General features: G+C 43.1%; 1 protein-coding gene across 1 annotated transcript in view; it reads left to right on the top strand.

Moving 5' to 3' along the window:
* The window catches only part of THADA (THADA armadillo repeat containing), a 649,870-nt gene that overhangs the window by 525,862 nt on the left and 99,769 nt on the right, over window positions 1-24,239 (top strand). The window contains 3 exon segments of the mRNA XM_030195792.1: window positions 2,802-2,848; window positions 2,851-3,216; window positions 16,591-16,703. Of these exon segments, the coding sequence (XP_030051652.1) occupies window positions 2,802-2,848; window positions 2,851-3,216; window positions 16,591-16,703 (526 nt within the window).

The raw sequence follows: 24,239 nt of genomic DNA, 5'->3' as shown, positions 1-24,239 counted from the left end.
ACTTATACGGTCTGTGCCAGAGCCGTTGGTGGAGGCGGGGATAGTGCTGGGCAGACTTATACGGTCTGTGCCAGAGCCGGTGGTTGGGAGGGCAGGGATAGTGCTGGCAGACTTATACAGTCTGTGCCAGAGCCGGTGGAGGGAGGTGGGGTAGTGCTGGGCAGACTTATACAGTCTGTGCCAGAGCCGGTGGAGGGAGGCGGGGATAGTGCTGGGCAGACTTATACAGTCTGTGCCCTGAAAATGGCAGATATAAATCAAGGTAAAAAGTAACACACATGAATGTATCTTGTTGGGCAGACTGGATGGACCGTGCAGGTCTTTTTCTGCGTCATCTACTATGTTACTATTTGGCTTAAGTATGTGAGAAACAGCATGGAGGGAAAAAAAAATCAAGGGAAATACATAAGGACCTATCCTGACATCTGGGCCTGATTTGTCGTTAAGTGGAAGCCTGCTAAACCATCCAGAGTAGTTTTACTTTCTTGAATTGCCTGTCTTCCTTTTATACTTGGTGTGTTCCATGACTCTTTCAGGAAAAAGGTACTATGGCAGAAAGTTGAAAGGAGCTTGGTAGGAAAATCTAATTAATAAAGTTAATAGTAATGAGTTTTAGAAAGAGGAATAAATTCTGAAACATCCCTCTTCCAGATATCACTCTTCCTCTGAATATTGTCCACGATAGATTAGAAAGTATTTCCTACTTTTAATTGTGTTCTTGTGAAGTTCCTCAGTAAATCATCAAATTAAGCCAACTGTCAAGAGACAGTAGATGAAAAGGTTGAGGGTTTGGTTTTAAATAGTAGGCGAGTAGCGTACTAAACCTCAAAAATGCATAGAAGAAAATAATCCACATGTGACAGTTTTATGTGCTTTTTGGCAAACAGTTTTAAGCAATGTATTATAATTTGCACTTTAATATTTTGTAAATTAGCGGTGCGTCAGGATTCTCTGAAATTTGGTCATGCTTTTCAAAGGGCATCGCTAACTTGTGCCGATCAGGGCTGTAGAGTCGGTATGCTCCGATTCCTCTGTTTTTCTGCTGTCCAACTCCTACTGATGATAGGCTTCAAATTTTTTGCTCTGGATCTAAAGTGCAGGTAAATACAACTTTAGATCCAGGACAAAGGTATGTGAATATGTATAAAATGATAAATTTACCATACATTATAATGTTGTAAATTTTTATTTTGAAGCTGGAGTCAGAGTTGATATATTTTTACTGACCGATTAACTCCAATTAACAGCCCATTTTTGGATTAAGTTACGCTTGCAACTGACCCTGTTGCTATAACTTGCATACCCAAATTTGCGTGCTAGTTGAAATTTGAGGGCGCAAGTTTATAGAATTAGGCGGGCGCACACAGATATACCCCCCCCCCCCCCCCGTGGGGGAGGAGGTAGACCATTTCTCCGACTGAGGGTGCAATGGAGGACTTCGCGCCTTCTGTCTCGCTGCAACCCTACGCCTGGAATAAACTTCCTGAGCCCCTACGTCTTGCCCTATCCTTGGCCACCTTTAAATCTAGACTGAAAGCCCACCTCTTTAACATTGCTTTTGACTCGTAACCACTTGTAACCACTCACCTCCACCTACCCTCCTCCCTTCCTGTACACATTAATTGATTTGATTTGCTTACTTTATTTTTTGTCTATTAGATTGTAAACTCTTTGAGCAGGGACTGTCTTCTATGTTTGTGCAGCGCTGCGTACGCCTTGTAGCGCTATAGAAATGCTAAATAGTAGTAGTAGTAGACTTCCGGGGTCACGTGTTGACCACTGCCCTATACCAGGTGCTGTGCAACACATCTGGAGCATACTGCTTACGTAATAAAGTGTTAAGTGATTGTAAATAATTATAAATTTGAGCAGTACCATCAATTGGGGAGCCTCCTCTTCAGAATAACAAATATAACAGTAAGTGTAAAGGAAGTGTATAAAGGAAATGTATCTCCGAGAGCCTCACCCATTCCAGTCAGTAGTTTTGGACCTTTCCAGTATCTAGCAATTGCCATCTTGGCGGCCAGGGGCGTAGCCAGACAGCAGATTTTGGGTGGGCCTAGGAAAGAAGTGGGTGGGCACCAAATGTTCCTCTCCCCCACCTCCACACCAAAAAAATATCTCAGCTGGTGGGAAAATGCTTCTCTCCAGTCTCCACGCTGAAAACTGAGCATGCGAAGGTGCCAGTATTGTGGAGAGCAGCATTTTCATTACCATGTGCTACTGTTGGATGGGCCTGAGCCCTAAGTGGGTGGGCCCTGGCCCACCCAGGCCCACCTGTGGCTACACCACTGTTGGCGGCTAATATTAATTTATATAAAACACAAGCAAACCTTGTATTCCCTTCACCCCGCCAAGCCCACCTCTGGCAAGCTTAAGCTATCTTCTGAGAGGGTTAATTTTATAAAGGAGCGACCTAGACATTATCAGAATTGTTTTTATTTTATTTTTCTTTTCAAACCAACAGAACGTTTCAGAACCACTCATTTTCAAACTGCTCTCTCCCTTTTAGATCACAGATATTAATACATGCATACATACACAACACAGATACATGCACACACATACACAGATATGCACATAGACACATGCAGACAACGCAGAAGGCTGGAAAGAATCCATGTGTCCTGCTTCACATGCTTTCCCCACTTGGTTCTATTTTGTGACTATCCTTCAAACATCTGTGGCTCTGACTGACCAAGAAAAGTTGTTTTAATTTCATTTAATACATTTTTTCACCAGACTTTGAATTTAAAAGAGTAACAGTGTATGATATATCTGTTTCCTGTGCTTTATTGTAGACACCATGGCAGAAGGTTTCTGGGATGATATTATCACAGTGATCACCTGACTGCGAAGCTGTTGAAAGACTCTTGTCACTCCTCTGTAGTACCCGGACTGACACAGTATTTGAAGAGTATCACCAAACTTATCATATCTGTATTATCAGTAAGAGCTGATTCTGATTTAACAATGGATAACTCATCCATCTGTGCAAAAACAGGGATTACGCCATCCATAATGATGCAGCTGTTACAGTCTGACTTTCATGAGGGCGTTTACTGATCCTGGAAGCAATTCTGTCCATGGATGAAGCAGCTAAACTCCCAGCATATAGCCAAGAAAGGGCGCCACATGCTGGACATTTTGTCTGGAACAGAAGAGATTCTACTTGAGATGACCGAAAAGGAAAAGAATCTTGAATGTTTTTGTGTGGTAAGAATTTAATCTATGTGTTACAGTAAAATTTGTCAAAGCACCATTGGGCCTGTGGATGCTGGTCATTAATATTTGCTGCCTGGAATGTATGGAAAAGTCCCAGTAGTCCAAAGAAGTAAAAAAAAAAAAAAAAAAAAAAAATGTTGGATTGATCCACTCCTGAATTTTGAGGCTCTGGTGGGAAATTATCTCAAAAAAATTCTGGTTTTTGCCAAATAGCAGCTGTGGTAAAAGGGCTTTTTTAGGAGAGGTACATGGAGAGACGAAAAATGTTTGCCACTGCTCAAAAAATTTCAAATAAATTTGAAGGCACATAGGAGGTGAATCTGCTCCCCCCCCCCCCAATAGATGCAACATTATTTACACCCACCCCATAAGAGGTTGTTTATTGGTTGCCCAATCTGGAGTAATACCTGAAAGATCTATACGGCAGCCTAGTTATTGGAATGACGCTAAGACAATAAGAATAGCCATACTTGGTCAGACCAATGGTCCATCCAGCCCAGTATCTTGTTTCCAACAGTGACTACTCCAGGTCACAAGTACCTGCCGAAACCAGTTAGTAGCAACATTCAAAGCTACTAATCCCAGGGCAAGCGGTGGCTTCCCCTATTCATCTCAATAAAAGACTATGGACTTTTCCTCCAGGAACTTGTCCAAACCTTTTTTTAAACCCAGATACACTAACCGCTGTTAATCCTCTGGCAGCGAGTTCCAGAGCTTAAACTATTTGTTGATTGAAAAAATATTTCCTCCTATTTGTTTTTAAAGTATTTTCATGTCATTTCATTGAGTGTCCTCTGGTCTTTGTACTTTTTGAAAGAATGAAAAAATAGATTCACTTTTACCCATTCTGCACCACTCAGGATTGTGTAGACCTCAATCATATTGACCCTCAGCCTTCTCTTTAACAAGCTGAAGAGCTATAACCTCTTTAGCCTTTCCTCATAGGGGAGGAGTTCCATCCCCTTTATCATTTGGTTGCTCCTCTTTCTTGCTTTTCTTCTCTCTTGAAAGATAAGGAACTTAGCTCAGACAAGCCATGGTATTTTATTAGATTACTAGTAAAAAAGGCCCGTTTCTGTTTGAAAAGGACACGGGCGCTAGCAAGGTTTTCCTCTGAGTATGTATGTTGAGAGCAGGGTTGCCAGGTGAAATTTTTTTCCAGCCCAATCCAGCCAAAAAACAGCCCAAAACCCGCCCAAACACAAACCCCGCCCCTGACACCCCCACCCCCGCGTCATCACCCCCGCCCCCGCCGTCACCGGCCCCGCCTCCGACGTCATCGGCCCCGCCTCCCCGTCATCGGCCACGCCTCCCATGTCATCGGCCCCGCCTCCCCGTCATCGGCCACGCCTCCCTGTCATCGGCCCCGCCTCCTACGTCACCGGCCCCCGCCTCCCACGTCATCGGCCCCCGCCCAAAACATCACTAACCCCGCCCAAACACGTCACTAACCCCGCCCCCCGCGGCCGAAAAAGGCAAAAAAGCCGCACAAAAAACCGCCCTGAAGCCCAAAAAAGCAGCCCAAAAAACTGCAACCCGCCGCGGGCAAAATTTCCCCGCGTCGGGTCGCGGAAAACCACCCAATTGGGCGGTAAAACCGCCCACCTGGCAACACTGTTTGAGAGAGATGTAGAGAGGCTTCTGTTCCTGCTGCTGTGCATTCCCAGTGTTGTGCTGATTCACTGCTCCCTGTATCGTGGCTCCGCCCCCTCCCTTCTATTGGCCAATCTGGTGTGGGTTGTGAGATGTCACTATTAATCTACTGCATGAAGGACACCACCTCCAGCAGAAAACAATTGTTCAGGCAGCCTCAGAATGTTGGAGGTGAGAATTATTATATAGGATGTACCTTGAGAATGAAAAACAAAAGCTGCTTTTGTCTAAACCTAATGACTGCACTTTTTATATCAAAACTACTTTAAAAAAAAAAAAAACAACTCTACCAGTTGCTCTGCAGCAGATCTTGAGACCCACATATTTTTAAAAATGCTAGACCAGACTCTGTATCCATGGTATTCACCCCCAGTTCTCAAGGACTGGCAGGCAGATCAGGTTTCCGAGATACCCCTCATGAATATGCAAAAACAAAAATTGCTTTCCTACCACCTCCGATGTATGCAAATGTCTCTCATGCATATTTCTTTGGGGTATTCTGAAAACCTAATTAGTTGGTAGCCTTTAAGGACTTGGAGTAAATACTGCTCAGACCAGACTGAACACTTCCACTCACTGCATATATGCTGCTGCCTTCAGTCATACCTCCTCTACACATACCGCTCATAAATATAGTACATTTACTGCACATATATATATATATTTTTTTTTTAAATTTTATTTATAACAACTAATTTTACAGCACTAAAATAACTTGCCAGAATTACAGAGAAAATAACACACAAGAATTATTTCAATCAGGTAATTCTATACTCTTCCTTAGACTACAAAATAGGGAGAGTGAAACAAGACAAGGAGATCAATTAATGTGGTATTAACCTGATTATCCCCAGTTATTATTTACCTGAATCATTACTCCATATTGATCGTCTGGTTGGCTTCTTCAAACCCAAAACGGTGTATAGTCAATTTATTTCGTTGGAAACGTACTTATTGTCCAATATTAGTGGAGATAATACATCTGATTTCATTTTTTTCTCTTTTAAAACCAGAAATTATTTAACAATATATTTTGAACATCATTCATGTACACACACAACTCTAGTGTCGAGAAATAACACAGACAATAACTATGCAAAATAATATCTATACCAAGAATAATTTTAAAAATATTTTCTGTCTTTTGGTTGTCCACTCCAAGGGCGTAACAATTTTGCAGGACCTGTCAGATCCTCATTCCATCTTCTTGATGGTGGGGGATTGGGGTAGCTTCTTTCCTGTCCTCTAGAATCTCTATTTCTTTCTTGACCTATCTTTCATTGGAAGATCAGCTTGTCATGATGGAGCTGAAAGAGAATGAAAGTAAAGAGAAACGCTGCTGCATAGACGAAACAGAACCTAGGAAGCTGATGGTAAAACAGGAGGCCTCACAAATAGCTCCACATCATAGCAGCCCATGAATTTCACTGGAAAACTGAGGCCCCTTTAAGAGACAGTGTGCATAGGCTATCCTCACTTGAAAAAACATCAAAACAGAGAAAATTATGGCAGATAAAGACTATCCAGCTTATAATCGAAAGTGATCGCCGGCCATCTTCCGACATAAATCGGGAGATGGCCGGTGATTTCTTAAAAGCGGCGAAATTGGTATAATTGAAAGTGGCATTTTTGACAGCATCGCCGCTTTCCCCGTCGCTCACCGGTAGATTAGCGAAGGCGGGACATGGGCGTGGCTACTAGATGGCTAGCTTTCGCCGATAATGGAAAAGAAAGCGGCATTAAGCAGTATTTCGCCGGCTTTAGTTGGTCCTTTTATTTTCACGACAAAGCCTCAAAAAGGTGCCCCAACTGACCAGATGACCACTGGAGGGAATGAGGGATGACCTCCCCATACTCCCCCAGTGGTCACCAATCCCTTTCCAAACTAAAAAAATAAAACTAAAAACCTTTTTTCCAGCCTGTATGCCAGCCTCAAATGCCGTACCCACCTCCATGACAGCAGAATGTGTTGTATCCTCCGACAGCCTTTCCCTGGTTGCGATGTGGCTCTCGGGTGAGTGTGACACCTTTTCTGTTAGGTGCCCTGCAGAGTCACATTACCAATGCATTGTGGTGGGTGTAGGGTACTGGGCTCTACTCCCATGGTGCTTTTCCCCCCTGCTAACCAGGTCAGAGTGTGCCCTGTTTTGTTTCCTGTTGTAGTCCATGCGGTAGTGGCCATTTTTGTAAGCCAGTTTTAGTTCCCTTTCCTGTGTTACCCACGTTAGAGAACGTAGTTCTTACCTTGAATGGTGCTGAAAGAGGGCATTGTACACCATTGTGCCAGCTCTGACCTACTGCTAATCTTAGTACCAGGGGACTCTTTGCCAGTGGGACACAACCTCTGATCTGCAGTTAACTGTGAGTAAACGTGGTTATTTCAAGAAAGGACTTTTTCAGAGAGCTTAGTCTTCAGGTGTGAACTGGTGTGCCAAAGTTATACAGCAGCAATAAGTCCTAGAGGCTGTATGCAGGTCCCTGGAGCAATTTTAGTGGGTGCAGTACATTTGTGGGTAGTGGGTTTGGGGGGCTCAGCTCCCAAGTAAGGGAGCTATGCACGTGGGAGCTTTTCTGAAGTCCACCGCAGTGACCCCTAGGGTTGGTGTCCTGGCATGTCAAGGGGGCCAGTGCACTAAAAATGCTAGAATTTGTGCATGTATGTACACATCTATGTGTTTAAATGCTAGCATGGTGCCCAAGTTCTATTCTGCAAATACCAACATCACTTACATAACATGTATTTGCAAAGTGGGGCATACATAGAGGCGGGGCTCCCACTTAACTTGCGTAATGTACAGAATATTGTAAGTTATGCACCTCCCTGCCACATTTAGGCATGCACGCTTACACTAGCTCTGTGGCTAGAGCGCCTAATACCCTGTTATGTCACTACAACGGAAAGTAGACGCTTACTTTCCATTATAGAATAGGTTCCTGCCACGCACCCTCAGGGTGCCTAATTGGAGGCATTCAATTAAAACAATTGCTCCCCAACTGCTCAGTAATAAAATCCCTTCTTCTTCCTGAGGCCTTCTGTGTTTGTCCTATTTTTCTTGAATTCAGGTATCATCCTTGAATCCACCACCTCCACTGGGAAGTTGTTCCATGCATCCATTGCCTTTTCTGTCAAGAAATATTTCCTTAGATTATTCCTGAGTTTATCTCCTTTCACATTCTATAACTTTTTATTCCAGAGCTTTCCTTCCTTTGAAAGGGGCCCATCTCCTGTGCAGTTATATCCCCTGTCCTGCTTTTCCTCAGATATATACATATTTAGGTCTTTATTCCGCCAGAGTTACTATGCTCACATTAGCCCTCTCCTCAAGTTACTTCAATGGCTCCCTATCCGTTTCCGCATTCAATTCAAACTTCTCTTTCTGACCTATAAGTGCATTCACTCTACCATTCCCCAGTACCTCTCCACTCTTGTCTCTCCCTACGCCCCCCCCCCCCTCGGGTACTCTGTTCTGTGGATAAATCTGTCTTGTCTGTCCCCTTCTCCTCTACTGCTAATTCCAGACTACGTTCCTTTTATCTCGCTGCACCTCACGCCTGGAATAGACTTCCCCAGCCTGTTCGTCTAGCCCCGTCTTTGGCCGTTTTCAAATCCAGGCTAAAAGCCCATCTCTTTAACGCTGCTTTTGACTCCTAACCACTACTCACTTGCCCTGTACCCTTTTATCCCCACCTCTTTAATTCCCTTACCTCTTAGTTGTTCTGTTTGTTTGTTTGTTTGCCTGTCCTGTTTAGATTGTGAGCCCTTTGAGCAGGGACTGTCTTTTCATGTATGTTGTACAGCGCTGCTTATGCCTTGTAGCGCTATAGAAATGATAAGTAGTAGTTATTTATTTAAAGATTTAATCACCTTAGCCATAGCTCTTAGCAATTTCCAATAAAACATACACTGTAAAATTGTACATAAAATGAAAATAAACAAAAACTATCAGCCTGAAAATCCTTCAATACACAGTGATCAAAATTTTATGACAACACTGCTCTGAATTTAAGAAACCAGACATATTATGCAATTCCAGAGGCAGAGCATTCCAGTGAATCGTACCAACAGTATACAAGATGGTAGAGCGGTAATCCTCTAATCTCACTTGATGAAATGATGGAATATCCACTAAATATCTCTCTATATAAAAGGCAACACCAACGTTCTATGAAGCCTCCAGACGGAAGTGTGAAGGGGGAGAGATATCCGGTTTCCCCATGAGTGTCTGCCCCGCCCTCTCTGTAACACAAACAGTCAGTGAAGGAAAACAGCAGAGCACGAAATCGCTGGCTCTGTAACAGTGAAGGACACAGAGGGGGGAGGGGAGAGAGGCCGGAGGGCAGGGACACACACACTCCCACATGCACACAGAAGAAAACCTTGCTAGCCCCCCCCCCCCCCCCCCCCGTTTCATTTGCATCAGAAACAGGGCTTTTTTACTGAAGGACTCAGAGGGGGGAGGGGAGAGAGGGCAGAGGGCAGGGACACACACACTCCCACATGCACACAGAAGAAAACATTGCTAGCCCCCCCGTTTCATTTGCATCAGAAACGGGGCTTTTTACTCGTATACTTAATGATCTTCATGCTTTTGGTAGCTGGCAGATTCTAAGAGTAATGGTCAATGATGCTGGAACTTCATTTTTAATGCTTTAAAAATCAGAGTACAGACCTTAAACTGTACATGCCAAGATATTGGAAGCCAATGTTACTCTTTCAAGATAAGGGAAATATGTTCAAATCTCGTACATCCAGGGATAATTCTAGCTGCCACATTTTGAGCTGTTTGCAAGGATCTTATCAATTAAGCTGGTAAGCCTAAATATAAGGAATTACAATAGTCAAAATGTGGTAGCAATATAGTTTGGATCACAGTTCTAAAATTCTCTTTTGAGAGTAAATCCCTTAGGACCCTGTTTACTAAGTCGCGTTGCAGGTGCGCAAACTTTTTAGCACATGATAGAGACCCCCATAGGAATATAATGGTTGTCTCTCTCGTTAGCATGCGCTAATTTTTAGCACGTTCTAAAACGTTTGCTTGCCTATAGCGCGGCTTAGTAAACAGGGCCCTTCGAAGTCTGGTCCCATATGCTTTATGACAAAGATGACTGCCCATTTTAGTAGTAATAGCAAGAAGAAACCATCTTAATATCCCCTGAATCTTCACTCATTCATTACAAGTAGTGGAGAAAAAAAGACCTCAGCACATTGTAGGAATTAGAATATACCTTAATTCCACACATTCAGCCATCATAGGTCCTAAAAGAAACCCCACACGTTCGTGAAGTGCCACTTACATAGAATATTTATTTTTTTTCATAAAATATTTAAATGTTTTATATTTCTAATTTTTTGTTTTTTAATTTATTAGTGTTTACGTACTAAGTTCATCATAGAAACTATGCAGTGTTGTGAAGGGCACTTATCTTACTGTCCAACATGGTGAAATTACTTAGGTCCTCTTTTACTAAAGCATGCTAGCGATTCCTGGTGCGACAAATGAGAGGAAGCCCATTCAATTCCCCAGAGGCAAACCTTTCCCATTATTCATTCCACAGTATCACAAAAATGCTGAAAAGAGCCAAATCATGGACAAGGCCTGGAAATACACCACTTTTAACTCCTCGTTCCCCAGAGTTGACTCCATTTACCACTACCCTTTGTTGCCCTCGCTCAACCAGTTTCTAACCCTGTTATTTAGTTTAGGGTCCTTACCAAGATCACTCATGGGGGCCTTTTAGTAAGACGCACTAGTGTTTTTAGCGTGCGCTAATTAAAACACCTAATCATTAGCGGGTACTAACAATGCTAGCGTGCCTTAGTAAAAGACCCCCTCAGTTTATTTATAAGTTGCCTATCTGGAACTGTGATTATTAGAGAATGTATTTATTTGTTTCATTTTCCCACCTATTTGCAGGCTCAATGTGGCTTACATGGTACCGCAACAGCGTTCACCAGTTGCGGTATGAACAAATACAGGTGTTATTGTGGTAAAAGAAGGTTCATGTTTGGTAGATAACATTGGGGAAGGAGGGGGGATGAGGGTTAAGGTATGTCCATTACAGTCTTTGGTTTTGCAGTGTCGCAGGAACTTAGGTTTTTATGTTGGTTCGGTGGGGTATGCCATTAGTGGCAAGTTGAGGGTTAGCCTAGAGTGCTTTTGCTTAGTGTCCTAAAATATCTGTGTGTACTGTGGTATGAACTAACCATCAGGGTTGAAGAATTAAGAACCTCACAGTAATGAAATCACCGGAAGAATACACCAAAGCACGTCTTTCCAGCTGCAATGGTCTTCATTCCTTTTTACTAGCATACTCAGGATGAGAAACAAAAGCATATAAAAAGTTCCTTAGTGTAGTAGAGCACCACTGCTAAAACATCTTCAAGGATATTCTTAATCACTCCTGAGTTTCTTGTATCTCTTTTCTCCTAAATGGGAACAAAATAAAAGTAAACTGTTAGAGTTCATCAGGTATGCAAAGTAGCTTCTTGGCCCTCTGAACTCTAGCAATCAAAGCTATGCAAATAAGCTTCCTGAGCTACCTCATCCTCTAGCAGTTAAGGCTATGCATTAAGCTTCCTGGTCTACCTCAGGCTCTAACAATTAATGTCTATAGCACTTCTCCTCAGTAATTTTCCTCAAATACAAAGGCTGGCTCCGTTTCCCCAGGCACTGGGAACAGCTCAGCCTGAACAGTTACCTCCACTTTGGGTAGTTAAACGCACACAATATTTTAGGTACTATTCTCCACCCCCAGCTGTTAAAAAAACAACAACAAACAAACATAAGAAAATATCTACTTCCGTTCAAATTCTTATTAGCAGCATTCCTTTCCCTAGCAGTTTAAGACTGCCCGACCCTGGCTGCTGTCTTCTACAATGTTCATACAAATCCCAATTCCAGGTACCTTTTACTTCATTTGTCCTCACCTGCTAACACAGGGTCTACTCCTTTTCAGCCTTTCAGTTTTGACTCAGGAGTCAACAGTTCCACAGTATTCAGTCCTTTTTTGTTGCAGGGATTGTCAAACACTTCCAGCTTCCCTAGAGTTTGCTTGCAAGGCTACCTCAGCTTACCCCATATGAAGACCTACCTCCCCCTTCACTTCTCTCAGAGGATTTTATATGGGTCCCAAGAGAACTTACACTTCCCCTCCCCCTCCTCTCTGATTGGATCCCTTTCAATCAGCTATGCAGGAGCTGGGGAGCCTTCCTGACGCATTCTGGGAGTCCAGTTGAAAGTCTCCTCTCCTTTGTGGGCTTTCTGTCTCTCATATCACTTAGGTTGGCTCCTGGGTATGAACTCTTCCTTTCAGGGACTGGGCTATTCTTAGAGAGCCCTCCCCCTTTTAGACAGGGTCTCTGACACCCTAGCCCAGTGCCTTATGGGGCCTGTAGTTTCCTCCCTTCTTAAAGATAAAGCTACTTTTTCAGTTTTATGTGCCTTCAAGTGTGAAACTAGAGCCCTATGGCCCAACTTTATTTCACCCTCCTAACAATGTGAGCGACGTTGCCGAAGGGTTAGAAGGTAAAGTTTGCCTTTTTGCAGATGATAACAAGATTTGTAACAGAGTGGACACCCCAGAAGGAGTGGAAAACATGAAAAAGGATCTTCAGAAGCTAGAAGAATGGTTTAATGTGTGGCAATTAAAATTCAATGCAAAGAAATGCAAAGTGATGCACTTAGGGAGTAGAAATCCACGGGAGACAAATTCTGATATGTACAGCAGGGAGAGGGATCTTGGGGTGATAGTATCTGAGGATCTGAAGGCGACAAAACAGTGTGACAAAGCGGTGGCCATAGCCAGAAGGATGCTAGGCTGTATAGATAGAGGTGTAACCAGCAGAAGAAAGAAGGTGTTGATGCTCCTGTACAAGTTGTTGGTGAGGCCCCACCTGGAGTATTGTGTTCAGTTTTGGAGGCCGTATCTTGCTAAGGATGTAAAAAGAATTGAGGCGGTGCAAAGAAAAGCTACAAAAATGGTATGGGATTTGCATTACAAGACATATAAGGAGAGACTTGCTGACCTGAACATGTATACCCTGGAAGAAAGAAGAAACGGGTGATATGATAAATACGTTCAAATTGAAAGGTATTAATCCGCAAACAAATCTTTTTTGGAGATGGGAAGGCGGTAGAACTAGAGGACATGAAATGAGGTTGAGGGGGGGCAGACTCAAGAAAAATGTGAAGAAGTATTTTTTCACAGAGATTGTGGTCGATACTTGGAATGCCCTCCCGCGGGAGGTGGTGGAGATGAAAACTGTAACAGAATTCAAAAATGCGTGGGATAAACATAAAGGAATCCTGTTCAGAAGGAATGGATCCTCAGAAGCTTAGCGGAGATTGGTGGCAGCACCGGTGGTGGGAGGCGGGGCAAGTGCTGGACAGACTTCTTCGGTCTATGCCCCGAAAATGGCAAGAATAAATCAAGGTCAGGTATACATATAAAGTAGCACATATCTTGTTGGGTAGACTGGATGGATCATACAGGTCTTTATCTGCCATCATCTACTATGTTACTATCAGGCTTATTTTCAAAAGAGGTGGACGTCCAAAAAGTGATATAAATTGGCATTTGGACATCCATTTCACAGAAATGTCCAAATCGGGTATTATTGAAACCTCATTTTGGACGTCTTTCTCCGAAGTCCGTCAGAAGGATGTCCAAATCTCAAGGGGGTGTATCAGGGGCGTAGTCGAGGAGGGGCTTTGGTGTTCCTAAGACTTTCTTCATCTTTCAGCCGTAATGGAACAAAGCAAAAACGTCCAGCACTAAAACTTCAATGTTTTGAACTAGACCTGTTTTTATTACCAATAAGGCACAAAAAGGTGCCCCAAATGACCAGATGACCTCCCCTTACTCCCCCAGTAGTCACTAATCCCCTCCCACCCCAAAAAAGTGTGTTGAAAAACATTACTTGCAGCCTTTATGCCAGCGTCAGAAGTCATACTCAGGTCCATGACAGCAGCATGCAGGTCCCTGGAATAGTTTAGTAGCGGGTGCGGTGCATGTCAGACAGGTTGACCCAGGTCCATACCCCCCTACCTGTTACACTTGTGGAGGAAACTGTGAGCCCTCCAAAACTCACCAGAAACCCACTGTACCCACATATAGGTGCTCCTTCACCTGTAAGGGTTATGGTAGTGGTGTACATTTGAGGGTAGTGGATTTTTTTTTTTTTTTTGGGGGGGGGGCTCAGCACACAAGGTAAGGGAGCAGTAGTGAGATGTGTACCTGGGAGCATTTTATGAAGTCCACTGCAGTGCCCCCTAGGGTGCCCTATTGCTGTCCTGGGATGTCAGGAGGACCATCTACTAAAATGCTGGCTCCTCTTATGTACCAATAGCTTGATTTTGGACGTTTACACTTGGACGTTTTTTTTTAATTTCGAAAATGGCCGAAAATCAAAGATGTCCAAATCATAGGACATCCATGGTGTTTTCGAACAGAAAAGATGGACGGCCATCTTTTTCGAAAATGACCTTCTTCTCGGTTCGAAATTTGGACGCCTTTGTAAAACGTCCAGATTCTGATTTAGATGTTTCTTTCGAAAAAGCCCCTCAACGTATGATGCTATGTTACTATCTTCAGCCAGTGTAGTTTTATAAAGTACTCTGAGATGTTATCTGATTTTCTTAAAGAGAACGTTAGACGAACTGCAGTGTTCTGTATTGTCTGAAGCTTTCTTAGCTTATGCTTTGCGCCCAAGAAAATCAAATTACAATAATCTAACTTCGAGAATATCAGTGATTGAACTAGGAGTCTAAATTTATATTTCTATCATATTCTTTGCCTTATTTTCTATCCCTTTCCTAATAATTACAGCAGAACATAAGAATAGCCATTCTGAGTCAGACCAATGATCCATCCAGCCCAGTATTCTGCTTCCAACAGTGGCCAATCCAGGTCACAAGTACCTGGAAGAAACCCCATTAGTAGCAACATTCCGGAACCCCAAAGAGTAAAAAGATTCTGGAACCCCAAAGAGTAGCAACATTCCATGCTACCAATCCCAGGGCAAGCAGATTATAGACTTTTCCTCTATGAACTTCTCCAAACCTTTTATATTTGCTTTCTTTTATTGATTTTCAATACAAAGGTAAAACAAGAGCTCACAGTCATGAAACAGGAAACATTTTCAAAATTAGGATAAATAAGGGAGGGAGGGAGGAGAAAAAAACCCCTTTTAAACCCATGTACTCTAACCGCTGTTACCACATCCTCCAGCAACAAGATCTAGAGCTTAACTGTTCTTTCAGTGAAAAAATATTTCCTCCTATTTGAGTTAAATGTATTTCCATTTAATATCATTGAGTATTTTTATTTTTGTTACATTTGTACCCCGCGCTTTCCCACTCATGGCAGGCTCAATGCGGCAGGCAATGGAGGGTTAAGTGACTTGCCCAGAGTCACAAGGAGCTGCCTGTGCTGGGAATCGAACTCAGTTCCTCAGGACCAAAGTCTACCACCCTAACCACTAGGCCACTCCTCCTCCCAGGTCTTTGTACTTTTTGAAAGAGTGAAAAATGAATTCACTCCTACCCGTTCTACACCACTCGGGATTTTGTAGACTTCAATCATACTCCCCCCCCCCCCCTCAGCCATCTCTTTTCCAAACTGAAGAGCTCTAATCTCTTTAGCCTTTCCTCATATGGGAGGATTTTCATCCCCTTTATCATTTTGGTCGCTCTTCTGTTTGCGCTTTTTGGCTGCTGCTCTACACTGGACAGAAGATTACAGCATATTGTCCACGATGACACGCAGATCTTTTTCTTCGGTGCTGACTCCTAGGGTGGAACCTAGTGTCAAATGACTATGATTTGGGTTATTCTTCCCAGTGTGCATCACTTTGCATTTGTACACTTTAAATCTCATCAGCCATTTGGATGTCCGGTCTTCAATCTAAGAAACTGACCCACTGGAATGCTGTTATGTAGACTGTGTGGATGATAACTGCAATAATGAAACATAGTGTCACGATCCGTGGGCTTTCTAAACGTCCCAACCTAATCTTACCAACCTCCATTCCCAATTCTGTTCTGACTTAGATACCGACCTCATCATTGGTTTTACTTACCCCTCCTCCCCATTCCCCCTCTACGCATCCCATCCTTCTCTTCTCCACCCCCCCTTTATTATATCCTTCCTTACCCCTTTTCCCCCAACTTATACTATCCTATCTACCCTATATTATCCTAATCATACATTATCAAACTCAACTTATCATACATTATTCAAGCTCAACTTCATAATGTTTCACTACCGTGTTAGAAGACTTTGTATTTCGAATTACTATGTATGCCGCATTGAGCCTGCATTGTGTGGGAAAGCGCGGGGTACAAATGTAATAAATAAATAAATATAGTGGTCAAAAACGAATCTGCACAATACTGACCATGGATGTCCAGAAATCAACTTCAGTATGCCCTATAGTAGTAGTAGTAGTAAAACTGATGTTCGGGTCACGTACATTCAAATACCGTAAAAATTCAGACAAGGAAGTAGGATTCCCTGATCAGATTAGGAAAAATATCATCTACAAATTGCTTCCATGCCACTATTTTAGAGCCATAAACAAAAGATCATTCTTATGTATATAGTTATAAAACAAATATGTTTTCTTTTTGTTTATCAACATTGTTCATGCAACAGCATTTGTTTGCAACGCCTTCAATACATGTGCTGATCACCGACACTGTGTATCTGCAGGTGCTGAAGGTTCTTTATCATATGGATGTTAATGAAGTTCTTCTGCGAACAACAAAGAATCCAACAAAATTCTTACACTGGATTATGACGATTGCTGGTGCCCCCAATTACAGGTATTGCTTTCTCACAGTTTTAGTCTCAATTCTGCAAAAATATAAATGTTTTAATGCATTTGTAAATAATATATGGATGTATTAAATTAGATGTAAACACAGGAATATGCTTTGATAGAAACTGCGTATGTATGTATTTATTTATTTATATCCCACACTTTCCCACCCATGGGCAGGCTCAATGTGACTTACATTAGTTCAAAAGGCTAACAGCAGTAGAAAAGGACACTTCAATCTAGTAATAGACAAACAGACACATTAAGGGCGAGGTAGTTGGTGGGGAGAGACAGAGGGAGAGAAGTGGGAGAGGAGGTAAGGAATGCAGTATGGTCGCATAACAGTAATAGTTCAGAAAACATTAAGGCAGTGCGGAGCTGCAGTGTAAGCTGTCCTGAATAAAGCGGTCTTCAGTGAGATTCTGAAAGCCTGTTGTTCGGAGGTAGCTTTTACTGAGTTTGGTAAACCATTCCACAGACGTGCACTGATGTAGGGAAAGGTAGATGCGTGGCTGGTTTTATACTTGAGGCCATCACACAAGGGGTAGTGGAGATGTAAATAGGATCGGGAAGATTTACTCATGTTCCTTGGTGGCAAGAGGATAAGATTATCCATATAAGCTGGAGCTTCGCCATGTAGGATTTTGTGCACCAGGGCGCAAATTTTGAATGTTATACGTTCCTTGACAGGTAGCCAGTGCAGTTTTTCTCGTAGTGGTCTGGAGCTGACGAACTTCGATTTACCATAGATCAATCTTGCAGCGGTATTGTGTGTAAGTCGATATGTTCGTATACATTCCTATGGGTCCTTTTATTTATTTAGCACATTTATACCCCACTTTTTCCCACAGGTGTGCAGGCTCAAAGTGGCTTACAACGTAATGATAAGGCTATCGCCAGATCAGGTGTTATACATGTACAATCAAGTGAGATAGGAGAGAAGGAACAAAGCAAATAAGATATGTTCTTATACATTCCTAAGGGATCCTTTTACTAAGGTGCACTGAAAAATGCCCTGCGCTGGTGTAGACGCATGTATTGGACATGCGCAGGTCCATTTTTCAGCGCACCTGCAAAAAAGGCCTTTTTTTTTTGCCGAAAATGGACATGCGGTAAAATAAAAATTGGCGCGCATCCATTTTGGGCCTGAGACCTTATCGCCACCCATTGACTTAGCGGTAAAGTCTCATGCGTTAACCGGGCGGTAATCAGTTCGTGTACACTGCTGATCACTGCCCGGTTAGCGCCGCACACCGGAAATATTGCGGCGCACATAGTGGACGCACGTAAAAAGTGAAATCACCGCCCAGGCCACGCGGTATCCGGGCGGTAGTTCCAAATTGGTGCGTGTCGGGATATTTATCATATGAGGAAAAACTAAGGAACAAGGATTATTTATCTTAGAGTGGAAAAGACTAAGAACTGTTTGTAAGTACTTAAAAGGTACACATATGAAGCACTTATTTAGTACGGGGTAGATATTGAAAATGATTTAACTGAGTAGGAAAGGTCAGTGGAATTTAACTGGGTAGGATCCTTCCCAGTAAGTGTCACTCAATGTGTGTTCTGGACGTGACACGTACTTGGCCCGTTCCACTGAGGCACCACTAAACAAAGGCACCTGTTAAACACAGGTGCTGCTGAAAAATTACCGAGTCACAAATAGTGACTGATGCAAATGAGATTCACGGATCCCCCTTTGTGCATAGGTTGCTGTTAGTAGACCACCAGGGAGTTTTTGAGTTGCATGGGCTTGGCTCGGGGTGGTCCACCGGATCTCCCTCTCGACCTGTGCAACTCAAAAAACTTGGTGGTCTAGTGACTCCTCAGTCCCCTCCTCTACATGTCCAGAAAATCCCTGGTGGTCCAGTGGACCCCCCCGGCACCCTCCCACGACCCCCTCCCAAACCAGAAATCCCTGGTGGTCCACTGCTAACTGCACGCATTAGAGCCATGAAGGAACCCCTTTGTACATTACTCATTTAATAACGTTTGCTTTAGGCCATCTACAACCAGTCTAATGCAAACGTTCCTAGTACAGTACGCTTTGTGTATCGGGGCCTGAGACTTTGCTCTGACCACTGCAGCACAGTCTGACTAGTCTGGGACAGAGTCAGGACAGAGCCAGGACATACTTAGTTAGCAGCGATTTTCAGCTCACTAATCAAGTGCCCAGATAAAGTTAGGACACTCATTAGGGTAGCAGTGGTTATAGAAGTGCATTGTGGTCTGTTTGTTGTGGCTGGTGATGCATCAGATGTGTGTGTGTAAATGATATGCTGTTTAGATGTGTAAGAGATGTATGGAAGATTCAGGGATTGTGTGGGTTGGTGTGTAGATGGTATGAGGGTGGGAAGTGGGCTATATGGGGGTTTGTTGGGATGTGTACTGAGGTGTGGGAGTGTGTGCTTTGGGGTTATGAGGGTGTTGTCTCCCTCTTTCTTTGTTCTCTTCTCCCCTCCCTTATTCTTTCCCCTTTTCCCTCTGCCTTGCACTCCCCCCCCCCACTTCCTTCCTCCATACCTCATGCACATTCCCCTATTTATCTCTTCTTTCCGCTTTCTTTAGTTCCTTCTCCTACCTTATACTCACATTCTGTCCCTCATCACCCTAACTTCCTTTCACCTTCTTCCATGGCCTGGCCAGCTCCACTCCTTGTGCCATGGAATTGGGTCCCAGCTGACACACTGCTGACGTCTTGACCATGGTCAAATGGCTCCACTCCTCATGTTTTTGCTGTTGCCACAGTGTGTCTTCTTGTGCCTCGGGGCTTGGGGTCTTGGCAGCATCCACCTCACACCTTCACCACTGCTACAACATGCCTGTCACTTGGGGATGCAGATCCTTTTCATCTTTGGTTTGCAGATCCTGACCTCTCTGCTGCTTGCGTACAGATGGATAGACAGATGAACGTACCCTTCCCAATAGGTGCCATTGCTAGATGAAACGTGCCTAAAAAAGACCTTTTGAATGTGAACGGTGGGCTATAGATAACTAGAAGATGCTCAAAGCTTTGATGGTTTCAACCCTTTTTTTTTTTGTCTGTGGGTTGTCTCAGGGAGAATAACAAAAGAAGGTAGAGAACTTTTCAGGCACTCCAATTCATAACGAGTCTTTACTCAGACAGAGAAAAATAACAAATAGTATTGCCAACATTTCAGTTCCCTATAAATTTTCATTCCTAGAGTGGTGGTTGGATGTCGGCTAGTGGATTTTACTAAGGGAATTGGGATGTCTTGGTTTTGTGTTGTCTTTTGGTTTATTGTGAATAATTTATTATAAACCATTTAGATAAGGCTTTGTCTGGATGAGCAGTGTATTAATTCTTTCATATATAAATGGAATTCTTCTTTATAGTAAGAGCTATTGGCAGTATTTTTCCCCTCCTGCTGATTGCAGATTAATAAAGGCCTCTACAAGCAGGATGTCTGGCTTATTATTGTACCTTAGTTACATTCACTGCTTTTGAAAACTAGCCCAGTTCCTCACTAGGTTATGTCCCGTTTTGTGCATCTAAGAATCTTTGTAGATTGTGATACCTTCCAAAGGGACCAGTAACAACAGGAATTCTGCTACGTGAGCTTTTAAGACCTCAGAGGTGTTCAGATATGATGTGCTTTCAAAAGCTCATCTAGGGGCCCTTTTTCTAAGACACGTAGCGCCTATGTGTGTACAACATAAGTACATAAGCATCGCCATGCTGGGACAGACCAAGGGTCCATCGAGCCCAGCACCCTGTCACCGACAGCGGGCAAAAGAACAAGCAATTTATTCCGCCCATCCTAGAAATACTGTATTATTACCTCGTCCATTCAATAACATTCTATGGCTTTTTCCTCCAGGAAGCTGTCCAACCCTTTTTTGAAGTCCGCTGCAGCAGCACATTGAGCAGAAGTTTTCAACGTATCATCAACGACGTCACCTAGATCCCTTTCTCAGTCCGTGACTCCCAACGCTGAACCTTGCATGACGTAGTTATAATTTGGGTTCCTGTTTCCCACATGTCAAATTAGAACTACCGCAAGCCCCGGGTGGTAATTCTAATTTTGATGCACGTCCAAAACAAGCGGCAGAAAATAATTTCTATTTTCTACCCCATGGCACTAACCGGGCGGCAATCGGCAGTGTACGCACACTGACAATTAGAGCCCGGTTAATGCGTGAAACCTTACCGCTTAGTCAATGGGTGGCAGTAAGGTCTCAGGCCCAAAATGGATGCGCGCTGATTTTTATTTTGCCACGTGTCCATTTTCGGCAAAAAACCCCAAAAGGCCTTTTTTGCAGGCCCGCTGAAAAATGCATCTGCGTAAAAGGGCCCCTTAGTGCTCTGTAGATTGTTTCAAAGGTATCACTACTTACAGAGTTTCTTCTACATTAGTGCGGTTACTAGTGTTTTATAGTGCAAATGAGAACGTCCCTGGACACATAAGCAGGCCGTAGCTGTTAGATTACCAAAGATGATTCATGGCTTTTAATTCCCCTAAAATAATAAATTACCCTGTTTGCTATTAACGTTCAAAGGGCCATTTTAAATTTGCAATATAGTATTCTTCCTCTGATCTCCTTTCCAGTTCGATTCACTATATAATTCATAACACATTAAGCAGTGACTTTATGGGCCTGATTGCAGTGCAGTCATCATAGCAGAAAAATGATATTACATTCAAACAGGGTGGATCCAGAAGACCCCTTCATTTTTAATCATTTGAAATAAATAGTAGCAGAGAGGACATGCTTAGGGGCCCTTTTACAAAGGCGTGCTAGCGGTTTTAGTGCGAGCTAATCATTAGTGCATGCTGAACAGTAGAGACACCAAAAGAAATATATGGGTGACTCTAATGTTTAGCGTGTACTTATTTTTAGCGTTAGCACACCTTTGTGAAAGGACTCCTTAGTTAAGCTATTAGATGTGAAATAGGAGTGAGTTTGGCAATGTATAAATTTGTCAGTATGATCCAGTCTTGATTTTACCTCCAGTGCTAGCATTGACTTAGAAAGTCTGGGCTACCAGCCTATGTATGCAGTGCAGCGAAACTAGATCAGCGTCTCATGAAATAATGAAGCCAGCTGATAGCATCTCTCTCTACGATAGAGTGCTCATTAGAGGTGGCCTTAAGACACAAGCCAAAATACTTGGTTTACTGAATTAGATTGCTTAGTATTTAGGGCAGTTTTCAACTTAGTCCTCGAGACACACCTAGCCAGGCAGGCTTATAGGATACCCTTGAAGACTATACATGAGTTAGATTGGCCTACTATGAAGGTAGAGCATACAGTTTACCTCATGCATCTTCATTGTGAATTCAAGATTAGAATGATCGTTATGCTACCTAGAGGGGCATTCTTGAAAGAAACGTCCAAGTTGCGATTTGGACGTCTTTGTAAAACGTCCAAATCTGGGGTGGGGAAAACCGTATTTTCAAAATAAGATGGACGTCCATCATTCATTTCAAAAATATTGTCAGAGACGTCCAAATCCAAGGAAGTCCTTGGATTTGGATGTCTTTGACTTTCGCAATTTTTGAAACTGAAGACGTCCAAGTCAAAAACGTCGAAATGCAAGCCATTTGGACGTGGGAGGAGCACTGATCCCCCTGACATGCCAGGACACCAACCGGGCACCCTAGGGGGCACTGCAGTGGACTTCATAAAATGCTCCCAGGAACATAGCTCCCTTACCTTGTATGCTGAGCCCCCCCAAAACCCACTACCCCAAACTGTACACCACTACCATAGCCCTTACGGGTGAAGGAAGGCACCTATATGTGGGTACAGTAGGTTTGTGGTGGGTTTTGGAGAGCTCGCTGTTTCCTCCACAAATGTAACAGGTGGGGGGGGTATGAACTTGGGTCCGCCTGTCTGAAGTGCGCTGCAGTACCCACTTAAACTGCTCCTTGGACCTTCATGCGCTGGCATGAAATATGTTTAAAGATGTTTTTTGAGGGTGGGAGGGGGTTAATGACCACTGAGGGAGTAACGGGAGGTCATCCCCGATTCCCTCCGGTGGTCATCTGGCCATTTCGGGCACCTTTTTGTTCCTTATTCATAATAAAAACACATCCAGGTGAAAATGTCCGTCATGGACGTCCTTGCTTTTTTCGATTATGGGTCAAAGACTTCCAAGTGTTAGGCATGCCCAAGTCCCGCCTTCGCTGCGCCTCTGACACGCCCCCTTGAAATTTGGACGTCCTTGCGATGGACTGCATTTGGAGACGTCCAAAATCGGGTTTCGATTATACCAATTTGGATGTCTCTGGGAGATGGACGTCCATCTTCCGATTTATGTCAAAAGATGGATGTGCTCTTTCGAAAATGAGCCTGCTAATCACTGAAATATCTTTCTAAAAAGAAAGTTTGTTAATGCTTTATGAAACCATACATAATTTGAGATGGTTCATATTTGCTCTGGTATTGAGTTCCAAATTTTATTAGCCTGGTATGTGAATGAACTATGAAAATTTTTGTTATAGCAAACACCTTTAATACAAAGTGAATGGGAAAAAAGTGTTTCATGAGATGAAAAAAGCTTCTGTTTGTGTTTTGATTAAAGACAATACGCACAAGATAGTTACTTGGTGGTATTATACTCCAGAGAAATTAAAAGCTATGTTTCCCACTAATGTCTCCAATATGTGTTGGAGATGCCAAGAACGGGTGACCTTTTACCATATATGGTGGTCCTGTGGGAAAATACAATAATATTGGACTGCTGTTGTATGATTAATATCTCCTCTTGTGTTGGACCTAGTGTTTTGCCTTTTAGGCCTAGGAAACAGAAGATGACTTAAATGTATATTTTATTTGATTTGATTCTTGATATACTGCCTTTCTGTGGTATAATCAAAGTCATTTACATATTATATCCAGGAGCTTTCTCTGTCCCTAATGGGCTTATAATCTAAGTTTTGTACCTGGGACAGTGGAGAGTTAGGTGACTTGCCCAAGGTTACAAGGAGCTTCAATGGGAATTGAACCCAATTCCCCCTGTTCTTAGCCCACTATGCTAACCATTAGGCTTAAAATAGGCATCTACTTTGCCTACCAACCTGGGAAAATTGTTGTAAAATAACCCCCTAAGAGGGTGCCTACTGTCCAAATATTAGTGGAAGAGGCAGAGAATACGCATGAATATCTCTAGATAAGACCACTTACAATAGCCCTAGAGCTGATATAAATGCCCGTGCCTAGACGTATGTTATTGTATAACTACTGAGGCAGAGTCGTCGGGGTTGAGCCAGGTTTCAGTTAGGGCGAGCAGTTGAAGGGAACGGGAGATGAAGAGATCATGGGTGAAGGAAAGTTTGTTGCAGACAGAGCGGGCATTCCACAGGGCACACGAGAAGGGGAGGGAAGAGGGGCGGAGGAGTGGAATAGAGATGAGATTGGAGACATCTCGGAATCGTATAACTTATTCAGATACCTAAGTGCTCCACCCAAACTTTGCACATACGCATGCCCAATGGCAAAATATGCCCCGTCTAAGCATGGCCATACTTTTCGGTAGTCAGTCTTCTGTAAGAGGCCATTTGCACACTAGAAT

Source organism: Microcaecilia unicolor, chromosome 3, assembly GCF_901765095.1.
Source record: "Microcaecilia unicolor chromosome 3, aMicUni1.1, whole genome shotgun sequence".
NCBI lineage: Eukaryota > Metazoa > Chordata > Amphibia > Gymnophiona > Siphonopidae > Microcaecilia > Microcaecilia unicolor.
The sequence above is the reverse complement of the archived record's forward strand: the minus strand, read 5'-3'. Positions and strand labels throughout refer to the sequence as shown.